This window comes from Canis aureus, chromosome 6, assembly GCF_053574225.1.
Source record: "Canis aureus isolate CA01 chromosome 6, VMU_Caureus_v.1.0, whole genome shotgun sequence".
Classification (NCBI taxonomy): Eukaryota; Metazoa; Chordata; class Mammalia; order Carnivora; family Canidae; genus Canis; species Canis aureus.
This window is the reverse complement of record NC_135616.1, coordinates 42,690,221-42,709,309: the sequence shown is the minus strand read 5'-3', so window position 1 is coordinate 42,709,309 and position 19,089 is coordinate 42,690,221. Positions and strand designations below refer to the sequence as shown.

Sequence of the window (19,089 nt, the reverse complement as noted above, 5' to 3'; positions counted from 1 at the left end):
TGGAGACCCAGGATCGAATCCCACGTCGGGCTCCCGGTGCATGGAGCCTGCTTCTCCCTCTGCCTGTGTCTCTGCCTCTCTCTCTCTCTCTGTGACTATCATTAATTAATTAATTAATTAATTAATTAATTAAAAAAATAAGGGGCTGTTGCTTTCACAGAGATCTGAGTGGGACAGGGGGAGCCCATGGGGAAAGTGAAATGCTGGGGACCCATGGCAGTAGAAGGCCATTCCCAGGCTGGGCTCCTAAGGCCCAGGGAGACAGAAGGGGGTATTGTGTGATTCCATAAAAGTTTGGAAGGCAGAAACCATGATCCCAGGCAGGAAGCTGGAGGAGCCAACCCCAGACCTCTCTCCCCATCTGGTCCATCCCCTGCCAGGGCCTCCCATTGCCCAACACACCTAGAGAAAGTGAGACAGGCGGTAGAGATCAGCACCCTGGGGCCCAGAGCAGGCCAGGGAAGAGATGCAGGGTGAAGGAGACAGGTGGTGAAAGCCTCCTCTCCTGCCCACCTGTGTAAGGGCAAGGCTCACTGCTCCAGAATACGAAGGCATGAAATCAGCCAGAACCAGCAGAGCAAATGACCAGAGCAGAGCCTCCACTCGCCTCCTGACTTAAATAAAGGTACAGAATGCCTGTGGCCCTGATCTGATACTTTGACTATCTCGCCACCAAGAAAGAGGCAGGACTAATAAGCCTAGACAGGGATGGCGAGCTTCATCAGGCCACAGGTACCCTCATGGCAGAGCTGGAAGGAGAGGCCAGGATATGGGCTCTCAGCGCAGCCGAGGCCATGCTCTCCTCCCAGCTCATTGTCGGTCAGCATGTATGCTGGGATCCTGCTGTGGGCTCTGCACTGGACCATCACTAGGGGAAGACACACAGAAAAGGTATCATCAAAGAGACAAGGCTAACCCACATGATACATGGGGAAGCCAAAAATGATGGGTAGACCAGATAATCCCAAAGGGTAGCTGCTGGATTTCAAAGCACATTCTGCACATTGTCCTACCTCTTACCTCCAGTCCGTGTTAATGGTTAAGAATCACAACTGGAGCTGGTGCCAGTTCCCTGATGGCTGGGGCTGGTGTGGGGGGAACCCTGAACAGAATGTGAAATGATGGGATGCAAACAGCACTGGGGAGTCCTTCCCCCGGTCTGCCTTCAAGGAGTGCTTTGGTCAGTCCCCAAGCATGCGTGAGAACCTACACAGGGAAGGACTGGCCCTTGAACCCTCAGGGGAGCCCACACAGGGAGATCAAGAACATCCCACAGCATCAGCTGCATTGGGCTCAAGGGAGAGCTAGCCGGGAAGCCAGAACACACAACAGTCCCATCCAAGAGTGGGCGCAAACTATCGGGTATCTTGCCAAAGCCATGGCTGTCTCTGCTTCCCTTCAGTTCAGATCCATTCCCACGCACCGAGTCCCCTCTTCTCAGTATGTATCGGACTCAGAGTCCACCCCCAGGTACTGAGACCCAAGACCAACCAAACCAGGCCTCACCCACCTTCGAGCTTTGGTGATGTCCTCCATGGCACCCTTTTCCCTTTGAACCTCTGAGAACCCCAGTTATTGGGGCCTACAATGGTTGTGTTTTTGCTGTTTATTTTTCCACCTCTGAGTCAGGCCACAGAGTGATTCCTGGAAAGATTCCACTTGTATGTTCAACCACAGGACCCCTCAAAGCAGCCAAGGCGAAGGGGAAGCTCTCCCACGCTCTCCTGGCGTGATGGCGTGACGTGTCCAGTGGCTGTTGCTTTGAGACTGGTTTCTTTGAGGTCCATGAATGATTCTCAGACTCCACAGGGAGATGTCAAGTGGGAATAACCAAGAAAAGAAAGACTTCTCCAAAATAGATCTGTGGCATTGGGATCTGCTCCAGCTCTGGCTGCTGTATTCAGATTGCTGGTCAGCCACACAAGCAATGGGATTAGTCCAACCAGCCACTGCAAGGGAAGCCCGCTGTGTGCTCCTTCTATCTCCCAGCCTCCGGGGAAACTCATTTCTGTCACACTTGAGCCTGTGTTGATGGGGCAGAGGAACAGCACATACTCCCCAAGAGCTGCAGTAAACTTCTGCGTGACCTTGGGGTTTACACGGTAAGAGTTTCCCTGGGGGAACCTCTTCTGGGGGTCTGGGCCCTTCATGCCAATGCCACCTGCACTTTGTCCCTGCAACCCCAGATGGCCCCTGAGTCAGTCAGAACTGGCAGGCTGTATATGGTAAGACACAACTTACTTAGGGTACAGTACTTGGGAATTTGCTGCAATTGCTACGTCTGAACTGTAGGCTTTTTAATATATAATTTTGTGACTTTTATTTTTAAAATATAATTTTGTGACTTTTTTTTTTTAATTTTTATTTATTTATGATAGTCACAGAGAGAGAGAGAGAGAGAGAGGCAGAGACACAGGCAGAGGGAGAAGCAGGCTCCATGCACTGGGAGCCCGATGTGGGATTCGATCCCGGGTCTCCAGGATAGCGCCCTAGGCCGAAGGCAGGCGCCAAACCGCTGCGCCACCCAGGGATCCCAATTTTGTGACTTTTATTTTTAAAATATAATTCTGTGACTTTTATTTTTTAAATACTCCCAAACTTGCAGAGAAGTTTCACGAATAATAAGGGGAACTCCTGTCTACCCTTTACCCAATTCTTAATATTTGGCTACATTTGTTTTGTCATTCTCTTTCTCTCCATATTATTATTCCTTTTTCCTGAGCCATTTGTAAATAGGCTGCATTACATTGTGGCTCTTCATCCTGTAACACTTTAGTGTGTTTCTAATGACAAAGTGTCTGTTCTTCCATATTCATAGCACAGTTACCAATTTCAGGAAATCCTAACATGGATACGGTATTTATCTAATCGACAGCCCATATTCCAATTTTGCCAATTGTCTCATAGCATCTTTCTGGGTCTTCTTTTTCCCTCCAGTATGGGATCCAATCCAAGATTATGCTTTGCATTTAGTTCTCAAGGTTTTTTAGGCTTCTTTAATCTTTCATGACAATGATGTTTTTGAAGAATATCGGCTAGGTATTTTGTAGAATGCCCATCAGTTTGGGCTTCTCTGGTTATTTCCTCAGTAGATTCCGGTCATGCACTCCGAGCTGGGATACTGCACAAGTGATGTCCTGTCCCTCCCAGGAGATCCCACCAGGAGGCGGGTGATGTCTGGCTGTCCCACTTTGGTGATGCTAACCTTTTAATGCTTCATTGAGATATAATTCACATAGCAAAACATTCACCCATTTGATAATTTGGTGTGCAACCACGCACAACCGGTTTTAAGACATTTTTGCCACCTTGGAAGAATCCCCATACGCATTAGCAGTCCCTCCCCATGTGCTCCCAGCCACACTCCTTGGCTGCCCTACCTTCCACCTCTATGCACCTGCCCATTCTAGACAGTCCATATAAATGCAATCTGCACCTGCCCATTCTAGACAGTCCATATAAATGCAATCATACGGAGTGTGGTCTTTTTTGACTGGCTTCTTTCATCTGACGTCATATTTCTAAGGTCTAGGCGATGTGATTCTGTTCACCGTCAGGATGCTGTATGATTTTTCCCCTTGCAAGTTATAAGCATTCTGTGGAGGCACTTTAAGACAATGCAAATATCCTGCTCCCCACAAGAATTTTCCCCTAGATTTAATTTGATAGCTATTGCCCAAACCAATCTTTCTTAAAACGGTTTACTGAAGTTGATCATCTCCACTGTCCCTGTCCCCCACTTCTCAGCCATTAGCTATACCATACCACTTGGAAGGATGGATGATGGCCCTGCTCTTCTCAGTAACCTCGTGACTGTCCCAGTGACTTTTCCACATAGAGGCACTCTGTCTCAGCGAAGGGGCAGCCAACATCGGTCTTCTGCCCCATGTCCCTCCCCTGAGTGGCCAGGACACCAAGGACTACTCAGAGACAGACCCACATGTACTGGTGCAGCATCCCTATATCCTGCCTCCAGCCCTGAGAACCTTATCCCTTACTTCCTTCTGTGCTGGGAAGGCCGAGAAGTGACATGAAAGCCTGTGTCCCTTGGGTTTGGGTTCACTGGGTTAAAGGAAGAAGGACCCACTCTCCACTCTGCCTTCACAACCAGAAATCAGTATGCATATAGTTCAGCTTGCATGCAACAGGGGCACTAGGCACCCAGAGAGGCAGAAGGTAAGTGAGGCATAGTCCCCACCTTCAAGGAAATGATTATCTCCTAAGATTAAGACAATAGGGGCAGCCCGGGTGGCTCAGCAGTTTAGCGCCACCTTCAGCCCAGGGCGTGATCCTGGAGACCAAGGATCGAGTGAGTCCCATGTCGGGCTCCCTGCATGGAGCCTGCTTCTCCCTCTGCCTGTGTCTCTGCCTCTCTCTCTCTCTCTCTCTCTCTCTGTATATTCTCATGAATAAATAAATAAAATCTTAAAAAAAAAAGATTAAGACAATAGAGGGGCGCCTGGTCAGCTCCCTCAGAGGAGTGTGTGACTCTCAGTCACGGGGTCATGAGTTCATGCCCCACGTGGGATGCAGAGATGACTTAAATCAAACTTAAAATATACTTATAAAAGATTAAGACAACAGAAAAACCAGGATGTCGGGGGGAGCAAGAGGAACATCCTAAGTGGCCTGACAGTCCCAGAAGGAGGAGCTCACCACACAGAGGGCTCAGGAGGCCATATGAGGTAGGCTTGACAGCTAGACTAAAGAAACCAAGGAGGGAGAGTGGGTCCAGGTCACGGGGCCCCGCGGGCTCACTGTGGGGTATGAACTGAGCCCATGGACAGCGGGGAGCTCAGAAGGTTTCAGAGCAGAAGAGGATGTGGTCAGAGCTGAGATGGGAGCAGAGCTGTAATACGAGAACACAGACCCTGCTGTCACAGTAACGTCATGCCGGCCACACTGCCCTGTGACCTGGGAGTGCCTGCGACCATCGAGGGGCTGGCGGCGCTCCCTCTGCAGCCAGGCCCAAGGGGACGACTTCTCACAGGCCCAGGCACGGCCAGAGCCCACCTGTACCCATGGGGAGGGTCTCTCTCCACCTGGGAAAGGCCCTGGCTTCTGCACCGGTGTCATGCTGCCATGTTTTCCTTGAGGTTTTCCTTCCTGGCTTCGAGATGCTTCTTGGTCTCAGAAGCCTCCAGCTGCCTGCCTGCATGTGCCCAGCCGCTGCACCGACGTGCACCTGGCCCACCCAGACGTGGCTTCCCGCACCAGCCGACCTCAGGCAGCAAGGCCAGAAGCTTCCTCAGAGGCACCTGTATTAATGTGTTGTCACATTCCACGTCCTACGTTCTAAAAGAATGTGTTCAGGGAGTAAGATTGGAAGATGGGGCAGGGGAAGGCTCAAAAGACGATGAATTTGCTAAAACCCATGGAATTGGACACTCTGAAAGAGTGACTATTATGGTGTGTGTGGTGGACCTCAGAGATACGGCGGGTTGGGCACAGACCTCTGCAACAAAGCAAGGGTCACCACCAAACAAGTCAAATGCACTGTTCAGCTTCCAGGGCACGTGAACGTTATGTCCACAGTCTACTGCGGCCTATTCGGTATGCAACAGCATTAGGTCTAAAAAAAGTAAAAACAGCAGCGCCCGGGTGGCTCAGCCTTCAACTCAGGTCATGAGCCCAGGGTTCTGGATCGAGCCCTGCATCAGGCTCTCTGCTCACCGAGGAGTCTGCTTCTCTCCCTGCTTGTGCATTCTCTCTCTCTGTAACTCCTCTCTCTCAAATAAATAAATAAATAAATCTTTTTTAAAAACTTAAAAAAATAAATAAAATTTAAGAAGTACATAGCTTAATTTAGACTTTGTTGCTACAAAATGCTAACCGTGTGAGCTTTTAACGAGTCACAATCACTGATCACAGGCTGCTATAGCACATACAACACTGAAAAACCTGAAATAGTGCACCAATCACTGAAATGCGATGCACAGACTTAGGAAGTGAGCAAATGCTGTTGGGGAAAGACTTGCTCCGCGAGGGGCTGCCACAGACCTTCCCTCCACGGAAGATGCAGTACCTGCGACCACACGCAGTAAAGTGAGGCACAAGAGAACAAGGTGCCTATGAAGCCATCTCCCTAGGGTGTCATGAGGGAGGAAGAGCTGGCAGCGACGAGAAGGCCCTGGTGGCAGAGGTTAATGGTCTCTGGCAGGCTGTTCCTCATCAGGTCTTTGTAAGGCCCAAGCACACATTTAATTCGATACGTGGCAATTATGTGCTCCCTACACTCCAGCACTGAGGGGACAGGAGGGCCTCAACAGGCATTGGCAAGGTGACACCGTGGGTCAGGGCGTTGGGGGCAGACGAGAACCATCCTGGGTAAATGAAGGCAGTGGAACAGCCCTAGAGCTGCCTGGCCCTGGGAATTCTGGGCCATTTCCTTGGTCGAGGTTTTAGGGCAGGGTGTTCTTCACCAACACCAAATTATTCTTGGCATTGAAGCCAAGCTTCTCAGTGAACGGCCAAAGCCCATGGGGTGGTTGGCTGCACCAGAGAACCCAGGCCAGGCCCACCCCACATTCCAGATTCCAGGACAGCCCTGGTCTTGCAGCCATTCCATCCAAGAAAAGCCCCTCTCCCATGAATTTCAATGAATGCACAAGAAATCCCTGTGTTTGGTCATTTGAAGAAGAAAATACTGTCCCCAGACCATTTCTCCTGGAGGACCTGGGTAGCTCAGTGGTTGAGCATCTGTCTTTGACTCAGGTAGTGGTCTCAGGGTCCTGGGATCGAATCCCACATCAGGGTCCCTGGTTCTCCCTCTGCCTAGGTCTCTGCCTCTCTCTGTGTCTCTCATGAACAAATAAATAAAATCTTTTTTTTAAAAAAAAAAAAAAAGCAAAATAAATAAAATTTAAAAAGAAATTTGGCTCTTGATCAGCAGAGCTTGGCCTGGGGTGCTGAGGCCTGGCACCTGGGTCTCACTGGGAAGCTGCCATGTTAAAGACACACCTGTGCAATGTACATCCTGGTAAGGCCACATCCACCCCACCCAGAGGATGGAGTTTCACAGCTCTGTGCCACCAACAGGTGCCTCAGGCTGTGAAGTAAAGGTAAAGCCTGAGGTGGCATTTGTGTGTGCACATGCAAGCACACACTCATACTCACACTCATCAGCAGCTCCACGCACTCACAGCCTCTCACCCAACAGGAAAGTCAGTGTTGAGCCCCGGGTTTGGGGTGTGCACCGGCACCTCCAGTGTGTCAGATGTGTGGCCAGGTCTCAGCTCTGAGGGTTTAGAACACTCCAAAGAAGGAAGCACTTACGGGTGTCCTGCCCACCCTGGGGGGCCCCTGGGAGGATGGCCCCAGAAATAACCTTGGAAGAAAAGGAAATTTTGCCGAAGCGAGTTGCTGACAATAACCCCCTCTGGCCACAAGTGATGAGTTCCATTCTGTGGACGGAGAAGCAAAGACTCAGAGAGTTTAAGGGGCCTGCTCAGGGTTTCGTCTTCTTTGACTGGTCCTCGGCTTGAGCACACAGTCAGGGCACAGTGCCCACCTGGCAAGCAAAATGCTGCTGGAGGCACTCAGAGTCACTTTCCTCTGCTCAGTGCTTGGGTGACACCTGATTGAAACACAAACTTCCTCAGTGGCATCTGCTTGCTGACCCCTTCCAGCAGCCCCGTCCCTTGCAACATCTCAGAAGAAATGGGGGCACTGTTTGCCCAGTGGGTCTGAATTTGACCAGTCACCCCCGACCTAAGCCACAGTGGGACACACCCCATGGGAGACTCGCGGAGCAGGTGTCATTCAGGTTCCAAGAGTGGCAGGGCACCTCCAACCCCATTACCACACCTGACACGTGCCCTGCAGACACTGGATTATAAACGATCCTGTGGTGTCAGCAAGTGTCACCACAGTGGGGTGTGGACATGGCAGTCCCAGGCATTTCCAGCACTTGGCCATTGTGAAAACACTGCCATATCCGCATGACACCATCATAACCCCGTGAGAAGGAGGTTTACTCCAGATAATGCTTATTCAGTTTTTCTAACTACAAAAGTAATACATTTCATCTCATCTTAGGAAATTTGAGAAATACATAAAAGTATCAAGAAGAAAATAACCTCCAGGCTCTCCTCACCTGTTAACATCTCAGTGTCTTCCAGTTTTACCTACTTGTCTTTTTACCTAGCTCTACCTGGTATGCACTTGATTTCAAGATTCCATTGATCATAAAACACACCATGAATTTAGTAACAACTTTTTAGGAAAGAAAGAAAAAAAAAAGAAATCATTTCTCTGACATCAGATTCACACTTAAAAACATCCACACTGTAGGGAAAAGAGCTGCCTTAGAATCATGGAAATAAAAAAGATGTGAGAGCCTGCGGATGGCACAATTGCAACCTACATTTTTCCCATTTCTCCTAAAGCTTGCTGCCCCAACATCAGAAACGTTTTGCAAACACCATTTCAATGGGTAAATAACATTCTCCCATCCTTCTATTGTTGCTGTTTGGGTTTGTGTATAATACTATTTTTATAGTCATCTCTATGCCCCACGTGGTGCTTGAACTCCCAACCCCAAGATGGAGAGCCAGATGCTCCGCCCACCGAGCCAGCCAGGCGCCCAGGTTTGTTTACAATTTTCAATGTTATTAATAATGCTTCATGGCACATCTTCATGCATAACTTTCTGTCTCTGTTTTTGATTGTTTTCTTAGGGTGAGTTCCTGCAAGTGGAATTACTGCTTAAAGGGTATGAACATTTGAAGACTCTTAATACCTAAGTGCCAAACTGGTTTCCAGAAAAGATGTCCCAATTTACATTCCTATCAGCCATGCATAAAAGTCCCTTCTTTTTCCATGGCATTGATACTTAAACTTAAAAAGAAAGAAAAGCAAGTAACACAGGTATTCAGCTTTTTAAAAATCAAACAGAAAAAAACCGGGGGCTTTTAGAGAAAAGCAATAGTCCCTTATACTCAGAGCTCTCCCTGCTGAGTCCAGCTTCCCAGAGGCAGGCACTTCTATTTATGGAGCCCCTATCATGAACGAGGCACTATTCTACGGTGCAGGGATACACAATGAGCAGAACAGACCAAAACCAGCCAAACAAAAAACAGACAATAGAGAAAATAAGCTAAATATATAGTATGTTTGATAACAAGAGTACTCTCAAGGAAAAGGAAGTAGGTAAAGGTAGGTATGTGGGGAGGAGACAGAGTGGGGAGGAGGAGAGCTGCCATCTTTTAGTAAGATCATCTGGGCAGGTGTTTGGACTGAACTGTGTCCCTTCAAAACCCACAGGTGGAAGTCCTCACCCCCAGCACCTTGGATTGTGACTGTATTTGGAGATAAGACTTTTTTTTTTAAGATTCATTTAGTTGTTTTAGAGAGTGGGGGAGCATGGGAGAGGGGAAGGGGCAGAGGGAGAAGCAGACTCCCTACTAAGCAAGGAGTTGGACGTGGGGCTCGATCCCATGACCCTGAGATCACGACCTGAGTCAAAGAAACCAAGAGTCAGATGCTCAACTAACTGAGCCACCTGGTGCCCCCGGGAGATAAGATCTTTAAAAAGGCAATTAAGTTAAAATGAGGTCTTTGGGGGGACCCTAAGCCAGTATGACTTGTGTCTCTAAAAGAAGGGGATACTGGACACAGATGTGTGCTTGCACAGAGCAAAGACAGCGTGAGGACAGGGAGAAGGTGGCCATCTACAAGCCAGGCAGAGAGGCCTCAGGAGAAACCAGCCTTGCCTGCACTTGATGTGGATGCCCAGCCTCCAAAAGTGTGTGAAGATAAATTTCTGCTGTTGAAGCTGCCAGTCTGTAGTGCTTGTGGTGGGGGCTCCAGCACCCCAACACAGGCAGCCTTGCTGAGTCTGTGACATTAGAGTAAAGCCCTGAGTATGTGAATGAAGGAGCCACATAGGTATCTGTGGGATGAGTCCACTGGGCAGAAGGAACAACAAATGAAAAAGCTCTGAGATAAGAAGGTGCCTCTTAAATATTTGAGGAATTGCAGAGGCCAGTGGGGCTGGAACAGAGTGAACAAGAAGGAGAGGAGCAGGAGGTGAGTCCCAAGGACAGAGGGTGGCTGATGCTATGGAGCCCTGCTGCCTCCTGCAGAAGCCGCTGTGGCCAGCGAGCCCGGGGAATGGGGCTAGTCTAAATGGAGACGTGCTGTAAGTGCTCAGTGCACATCAGATTTTGAAAACTTAGCATGTAAAAGAGGAATATTAGACATGTCATTAATAATTTTTATTGATATGCATTGGATGATAAATACATTGGCCATATTGACTTAAATAAAGTATACTAGAAAAGTTAATTTCACCTGTTCCTTTTTATTTTTTCTAAAATAGGCACTAGAAAATTTTAGCTTATACCTGTAGCTCAGGTTATATTTCCTTGGGAAAGTTCTGGTCCAGGGACTTGTGGGTTACGATAAAAACTTGAGCTTTTGCTCTCGGTCACATGGAGCCATTGGAGGGTTTCCAACTCAAAAAATGACATGATCTGGGGCACCTGGGAGGCTCAGTCAGGTTAAGCATCTGACTTCGGCTCAGGTCATGATCTCAAGGTCCTGGGATCCAGCCCCAGTCAGGCTCCTTGCTCAGCGGGGAGGCTGCTTCTCCTTCTCCCTCTGCTCCTCCTCCACCCTGGCTTGTGCTCACTCGTGCACTTGCGCGCGCTCTCTCTCTCTCTCTCTCTCTCTCAAATAAACAAATTAAATCGTTTTTAAAAAATAACATGATATGACTTACTCATGTTTTCAAAGGATGGCTCTGGTGGCCATGTTGAGGGCAGAGCACTAGGCACATCAATAAAGATGTGCAGACCAGTTATGGGGCAATTGCAATAATTCAGGAGAAGATGGGACATGGTCCAGCAAGGCAAAAGCAGCATAGTAAGAAGTGGTCAGACACCGAATAGATTTTCAAAGCAGAGCCAGGGGAATTTCCTGACAGATTACGCATGAGGTACAAGAAAAAGAAGTCAAAGATGAGTCTGGGTTTTTGGCCTGAGCTCCTGGAAGGATGTCAGTTGTTGTAAGGAGGGAAAAGAAGGGAGAAGCAGGTCTGGGGAACAACAGTGGGAGCTTGGTTTTATATTAGTTAAGTCTCGGGTGCCTTGTGATTTCCAAGTGGAGATGTCAGGAAGTCAGGTGAGTATAAGACTCTGGAGTCCAGGGAGAAGTCTGAGCTGGAGATCTGGCTTTGGGAGTGATCCTTATAAAGATGCCACTGAAAGCCAGAAGACACTATCAAAGGAGCTAGTGGCGGGGGGGGGGGGGGGGGGCAAGGTCAGAGAGAAGGCCAAGATCAAGAGCCCCAGGGCCCTGGGGACCACCTAGTGTGGAGGCTGCCAAGACTACCAAAGAAAACAGAGAAGAAGCTGTGAGGTCCAGAGAACACCAGGAGAGGGAGATGTTCCAGAAGCCAGAGGAAGATAGTATTTCAAGGAGGGAGCAGGCACTGCGTCCAATGCTACTGAGTGCTCCAGAAGAAACAGACAGAGACCTGGCCATGGGATTTAGCAACCTGGACATGCTGGGGATCCTGAAAAGTATAGTTCAGGTGAGTGATGGAGACAGAATGACTACAGTTGGTTCAAGAGAAAACGAGAGGAGGGAGATTGGTGACTGCCAAACCAGGTAACTCCTGCAGGGAACTGTATGTAAAGGAGAGCACAGAGAAATGGCAGTGGTGGGAGGGGGACGTAGGATCAAGGGAGGCTATTTTTAAAAGGTGGGAGACAATGTCAGCAGGTGCGTGTACTGCTGGGAATGAACCAATAGGTAAAGAAACAATGGGGATGTCAGAAAGAGTGGGAATTCTTCTGATGTTTTTCTAATCTTCAGAGTATACTTATATTGCTTCTTCATGTTTTAGCCACATTAGATATTGACTTTCTCCTAGGATATGTAAGATTAGCTTACTTATATCAGCCCTCATCCTCCTGCTGCTCTTGTTCCAGTATTATCCAAGTGTATCACTATTTTCCCAACGTCCCAACACAGCCTTATTTCAGTTCAACCACTGATCACCTTGGTAACCTTTATTTCTTGGTCTACCAACTATAGACAGCATCTTTTGATCCCCTCACTTTATACGAGGTGGGTATTCACATCTCCACTCTACCGTCTCCATGTCAGTTTTGGTAGGTTGTTGCTAGGATGATAACAATGTTAACAACCACAAAATCTCAGCAACTCGTGCTTATTTCTCATTCATATGACATCTGTGCCCTGCTTCTGATGTCCTTTTTATTCTGGGAGGCAGACTGAAGAGTGGTCCCCGTCTGAGACCTGCCATTCTCATGAGAGAAAGAGAAGAGGAATGCCAGAGCCTCACAATGCCTCTTTAAAAATATATATTTATTTATTTATTCATGAGAGACACAGAGAGAGAGAGAGAGGCAGAGACACAGGCAGCGGGAGAAGCAGGCTCCCTATGGGGAGCCCGATGCGGGACTTGATCCCAGGTCTCAGAATCAGGACCCAAGGCGAAGGTAAACACTCAACCGCTGAGCCATCCAGGTGCCCCTCTCACAATGCCTCTTAAAGTGTCTGCTCAGTCATGGCATATGTCACTGCCATTCACATTCAATTGGCCAAAGCAAGTCACGTGCCCAAGCCCGGTATCAGTGGGCAGGGAAGGAAGTATTGCCCTCCCACAGGAAGCATGGCCAGCCATATGGCATCAGGTGGGGATGTGCCATCCTCGTTTCAGGGAGGACAGTGAATAATTGGGAACAATAATCTATCACAATTCACCTGTCAACTTCTACAAGCTTTAGTTTTCATTATATATTGTCAAGATGGAAAAACTTTACGTCTTCCTGTATAGCTATTATTAAGCAGTATTCGATGCCTTATCTATGGTTGCTTTTATTTTTTTTTTAATTTTTTTAAGGTATTTATTTATTTATTTGTGATAGTCACAGAGAGAGAGAGAGGCAGAGACACAGGCAGAGGGAGAAGCAGGCTTCATGCACCGGGAGCCCGACGTGGGATTCGATCCCGGGTCTCCAGGATCGCGCCCTGGGCCAAAGGCAGGCGCCAAACCACTGCGCCATCCAGGGATCCCCTATGGTTGCTTTTAAAAATTGAAAACCGGGATGCCTGGGAGGCTCAGTGGTTGAGCATCTGCCTTTGACTCAGGTCAAAATCCTGGGATCCTGGGATGGAGTCCCACATGGGGCTCCCCACAGGAATCCTGCCTCTTCCTCTGCCTATGTCTCTGCCTCTTTCTGTGTGTCTCTCGTGAATAAATAAATAAAATCTTAAATAAATAAATGTTGAAAACCCCTAAGCAGCACTTATATTATTATGACTAAGCAAATATTCTTTGCTGCACAAAGAGGCTAAGAGTGTATATTGTGCATACTGTTCCAATGACACAGATCCTATGCACTTAGAAGAGCCCTTTTTATATTCCATCATTTGCTGAATATCAGGCCACATTTTGATTTACTTCATATTTGAGCTATGCCTTTCATCAAAAATTTTTGTTTTTCCTTAAGTTTCTGATTACCTCTCCTTTTTCATTGTTGGTGGAAGAAACATGTGTTTTCTACACTGTATGCCCAATATCCTCCAAATTTTTTCTCATTCCATTAATTGGGATATTTTTGTTCTTCTTTTTTGAAGTCTGCTGACCTTCTGATCTAATTGAGCAGGTTGCTTCAGTTTGGGATCTTAACACTTTTGCATAGCTTTTTGTCTTTAATGCTGTTACTAATTGCCTTCTGTTTTTTATCAAAGGTTTAATTTCTGGCAGTTCCCCATAATACTCTTAACTCTACAGAATGTCCCCTTCTCACACCATTCTCAGAAAACTCTTTCCTTTCATTTATTTATTTATTTATTTATTTATTTATTTATTTATTTATGATAGTCACACAGAGAGAGAGAGAGAGAGGCAGAGACATAGGCAGAGGGAGAAGCAGTCTCCATGCACCGGGAGCCCGACGTGGGACTCGATCCCGGGTCTCCAGGATCTTGCCCTGGGCCAAAGGCAGGCACTAAACCCCTGCGCCACCCAGGGATCCCCAGAAAACTCTTTCCTGGAGCTTTCATCCTCCCACTTAAAGAAGACTGACTGCTCTCTCAGGCCTGTTGAACAATTATATCCTCAATTTTCATGGCTGCCTTAAATTGGATCCGTTGTTTCCCAGATCTCATATCTTCTCTCTTGGTTTACTCTCTCATTTTACTGAAATGCATACTTAAGTAACTTCCTTAAAAAGGTAAAATAGGAAAAAAAAAAAAAAAAAGGTAAAATAGGATGTAAACTTCCCTGGCCTTTGCATCTTTAGGACCATCACACTTACATATAAAATAAGGCACAGGACCAGATGATCTCTAATGCCTATTCCAGGAGTATGATTCTAGTCAATACTCATTCATATATAGCATGCTATATCAAGGAGAAATTTAAAATGGTTGCTGTTTTCAAGGAACTTACATCTAGAAAGGCAAAAAATAAACTCCTGAAGAAAAATAATAAAAAGTCAGCAGCAGATGCCACAAAATAGGGCAATATTCAATATCAGTTTGAGCCTCAGGGCTAGAGGAAAGACAGAGAGAAGCTGAGCCAGTCTATGGTGCTCTTACCAGGGAAGCAAGACTTGAGCGTTAAAGAGTAGGCAATATATTAGAGATAGATTAAATATTTATGAATATTCAGCAGTAGATTTATGGCCAACGTTAGTCTAATGGAATGGTTAACGGTCAAGGGAGGCTCTCCTCCCTACCACTGCCCTGTCACCATCTGAGTTATCAACATTTTTGTTTCACCAAGTCAATTGAGAAAGATAAAATTTTTAAATATGAAAGTAGAACTTTGCCTGTGGCCAACAGACAAACTCTGTTCTGGAGCATGACGATGAACTTTCATTACACATATGAATTATGTATAAACTTAAAAATGCCCTATTTTTTTGGATTATGAAGTTACTGACGATGCTCTTTATTAGTAGTGTTTCACTGACCAGGACGGGGTAGGGGGCATTCTCTTTACCATCATCCATTTTTTTAAAAGATTTATTTATTTATTTGTTTAAGAGAGTATGTATGTGTGCTGGCAAGCAGGGGGAGAGGCAGAGGGAGAGAGAAAGAAGCTGATCTCACAACCCTGAGTCCTGACCTAAGCAGAACCAAGAGCCGGGTGCTTAACCGACGGAGCCACCCAGGTGCCCCTACCATCCTCCATTTTTAAAATTTGTTTTGTGAGACACCTGGGTGACTCAGCGGTTGGATGCCTGCCTTTGGCTCAGGTCGTGATCCCGGGATTCGGGATAGTAGAGGCCTGCATCGGGCTCCCTGCATGGAGCCTGCTTCTCTCTGCCTATGTCTCTGCCTCTCTCTCTCTCTTTTTCTCTCTCTCTGTGTCTCTCATGAATAAATAAATAAATCTTAAAAAAAAATAGAATAAAATTTGTTTTGTATTGTTCCAATGAGGAGTCAGAGTGACCATAAATCGCTGCTTTTTTCCATCCCCTCCCAGGAAACGAAATATCCCTCTGTGGCATGACAGCACTGCCTGTTGCACCAGAGAAGGCTCTGGGGATTGTAAGGATTGGGCTTTTCCCACTGGATGAACCCAAGGCATTCGCATCATAGGAAAAACATGCCTTCATCCAGCTCCCCAACCCCACTGTCCCATTCGATTTGCAAATGAAGATAAGACTTGCAGAGAAGAAAGTTTTCAGAACAAAGAAAGAATCTTTGGGTCAAGGGTCTGATCAGTTTCCAAAGAGTAGGGATAAAGAGAGGACAGCAAGTGCTTGGGGCCTTGAGGTTGAGTTCCTAAGCAGGGTCTAACCTCCTGCAACACCTCCAGGAGGCTTTCTCCAAACCCTGCTTCCACCTAGCAAGAATTAACTGTGCTCAAACACTGTTCTTGCTGCCATGACAGCATTTATTAAATTCAAACAAAGTTTGCATCAATTTTCCCCAACAGTGTGTGTGACACCTCGACTGACTTATTCATCACCACATCACAGTGCCTGGCATGTAGTGGTTGCAGTGTTTGTTGAATGAATGAGAGCAAATGCATTGAAAAAAAGCTGCATTTCATAAAATGACAGAGCCAGACATAAATATTCAGTTTTCACAGGAGCTTCACATAAGCCAAAAGGACCTGGAGAAGGAGATCTAGGCCAAGGAGATGATTTCCAGGTTCTGGGCCACTCATACCATTCACGGAGGACAAAACAAAACAAAACAAAAAATCACCTGCAAGTTTTGTCTGGGCTGCTTTGTCACCCTGGGCTCTGCTGCAGGTTCAGGGGAGCAAAGAGATCAACAAGGACTCAAAGCACCCCCATGCACCCAGAGGTGGGGGCGGTACTGAGCTCTGCAGAAGAGCCAAGAGCAAGAGGAATGAACCCACCATCCCTGGAGCACTGCCTCTGTGCCCAACCCCTAAGCTTCCTAGAATTTCATTCATCCTCTCATAGCCCAGAGTGACAGGCATCCTTGACTTCCAGGTGAGAAACACGACCGGTGATCAGGAGCCCCTCCTTCATTGTGGAGAAGGCAGGGGGGCGGGGGGGGGGGACTGTGTGCCCAGCAAACTGTCCAGTGACAATGACCAGCAAAACGAAACGAAAAAAAAAAAAGCCTGGATACAGTCATTGAAGATTCAGAAATCTATACACCCTTGGCTCACTTGTTTTTATTAGTTTTGCAGTTTGCTAATTTTCCCTGTATTTTCTTTTGGCTTCTCAGATAGGTTTCTTACAAAAATCCTATAGGATTCTGATCTAATGGAAGGGAGGTGTGAAGAGGAAAGAGCAGGATGCCCAGGGCAGGGGCATAACCTAAGGAGGGGAGGGAGGGGGAGGAAGGCCTGCAGGGGTCCACAGCGGGGCAGCTGCGTCCTTCTGCAAGTGGTCTGCTGGGGGAGGAGGAGCATAATCCCCTCCCCCAGCAGCGGTTTGGGGCAGCTGCTCCTATGGGGCAGCAAGGCACCTGTTTCCCCAAAAGACCATACAGGGCGCCATTTACTTCACCACTTATAAAAAGTGGAATGAAGACACATCCCTGCTCATGATCTTCACCTCCCCAGAGGGACAGCCAGGCAGTGCATTTGTACTCCAGCAGGTGGGAGTCCTCCTGGTGTCTAACTGTGCAGGGAGCTGGAGAGCCGGCCTGGTGACACGGCCCCCCGGGGGGGCAGGCTGCAGAGGTGCCACGAGGGGAGATCCCCGCTGACGCCCCCCCTACCTTCCGGCTGAGACACATCTAGGGCCCTGGGCACCAGGACGAGCGAGCACCAAGGGGAAAGTGAACACGTCCCGCGTGGATGGGTGTGACCTTCGCTACCACGGCCACGGCCGGGGCCCCGGGGAGCTGGCTCAGCGCGGGGCCGTGAGAAAGGCCAAAGTAAAACAGAAAACCGCTTCCAGCTGACCTCTGTTCTTGGGAACTTGGAGCCGTGCGCTGGCAACCGGCTGGCGCAGGGGCAGACTTTCTCCGGGGAGGGCACAGGGGTGCCTGCCGCTCCAGACCCGCACGCAATCGGGGTGTGTTGGGGGGGAACCTCCTGGCAAGAATGGCGAGTGGTCCCCAGCAGGCCAGCCGGGAGTTAGGCGGAGGCGTGCAGAGAACCGGGGTGGGGTCAGGAGAGGGAGGGTCAGGGAACCGTCCCATTCCCTCCTCTACATACCCCTAGGCACCCCTACCTCTGGGATGGACTCTTAAAATGTGGGGCACCGGGGACCATCAGGGCGCTCCGGGCACCCGAGTCCCACAAGGGATTACACGGGCGCGCTCCCCACTTTCTAGGGGTCACCTCTGGCCGAAAGCGGTCCAGCCGGGCATTCCAACTAGCGAGCCGGTCCCCGGTGCCCCCGAGCCCTGCGGCGGCGGCGGGCGGGACCGCGGACATCCCGAAGGAGGCGGAGGACACCCGCCCCCGCACGGTCGGCTCCGCGCGAAGGCAGGCGGCTCGCGGGGAGTCCCGAAGCCCGGCTGGGGCCCCTCTTCCAGCTCCTCCCGCCGCTGGGCCCGCGCCCCTCAAAGGAAGGGGCTCGCGGGGGGCGGGGGGCGGGGGGCGCGCCGGGGACCCGGGGCAGGATTTCGGGGCTCCCGGAGCGGAGCCGCGCGGGGGCCGAGGGAGCCGTCGGTGCCGCCGCCCGCGGGCCCGGGGTCCCCCGCAAAGTTCCGGCTCCGGGGGCCAGACCACGGCGCTCACAGGTGGGAGGAAGGGAGCGCGCGTCGGGGAGCCCACTCCGCGCGCCTCGGCCGGGCACCTGCCGCGGGAGGGGGTGGCGCTGGGAGCGCGGCGCCCGCGCAGGGCGTCCCCGGGGCGCGGGGGGCGCAGCCGCCGCGTCTTACCCAATCCCGGCACGAAGGTGTTGAGGAAGAGGCAGATGACGGCCACCGGGAAGGGCATGTAGGGGATGGCGGCGCGCAGGGGGCCCTTCTTCTCGCGGACCTGCACCACCACCCCGCTGGACGAGGACGCGGCGCGGGGGTCCGCCGCCGCCGCCGCCGCCGCCGCGGTCTCGGCGTCTTTGTGCGAAGGCTCCATGGCGGGGCGCGCGCTGGGCGGGTGGCGGCGGCTCCGGGCCCCGGGCTCCGCGCCCAGCTCCGGCGGCCAGCGGCTCGTCTACAGCCCGCACTCCCGCGTCCCCACGCGCCCGGCCCTCCGCCGCGCTGCGCCGCGCCCACACCCCGGCGCGGGGCGGAGGGGCGGCGCGACACCCGGCGACGGCGCCCCGACGCCCCTCCCCGCCGGGCCCCTTCCCCGCCCCCTCCCCGCCTCCCCCTACAAAATGCCACTGACGGATCCCAGCCGAGGCCGCCGAGTACAAGAGCCACGCGCGGGGAGCCGGCGCGGTGCAGGTCCTGCCTGGGAGGGTGGCCGCGCGCCCCCGGGGCGGGTCAGCTGGGACGCCGCGGAGGGGTGGCGCGCTGCGCGGGCCCGTCGCCGAGGTGGAGCGCAGTCCTTTCGCCGGGAGGCGCCCGCGAGGCTGCGCCGCCGGAGGCCGGGGTCGCACGGCGCCTGGTGCCCACTAGGCCTTCAGCTCTCTCGGATTTAAATGGATTTCGTCCCAGTCGACAATAGAGCTGCAAGCAGGAGACACGGCTTTTCAAACAGGTTCAAGACTGCTTAGG

At 50.1% G+C, this 19,089-nt stretch overlaps 1 protein-coding gene across 2 annotated transcripts in view; it reads right to left on the bottom strand.

Annotated features, from left to right (window-relative positions):
• Nucleotides 1-18,635, bottom strand: part of STUM (stum, mechanosensory transduction mediator homolog) — a 56,685-nt gene extending 38,050 nt beyond the window's left edge. Inside the window, exon 1 of one of the 2 annotated variants that reach the window (XM_077901319.1) lies at nucleotides 18,307-18,635. In XM_077901319.1, the coding sequence (XP_077757445.1) occupies nucleotides 18,307-18,502 (196 nt within the window). In that variant the 5' untranslated portion in view covers nucleotides 18,503-18,635. The remainder of the gene's footprint in view (nucleotides 1-18,306) is intronic. The other variant, XM_077901320.1, reaches the window with a different exon arrangement.
• Between the last annotated feature and the right edge of the window lie 454 nt (nucleotides 18,636-19,089).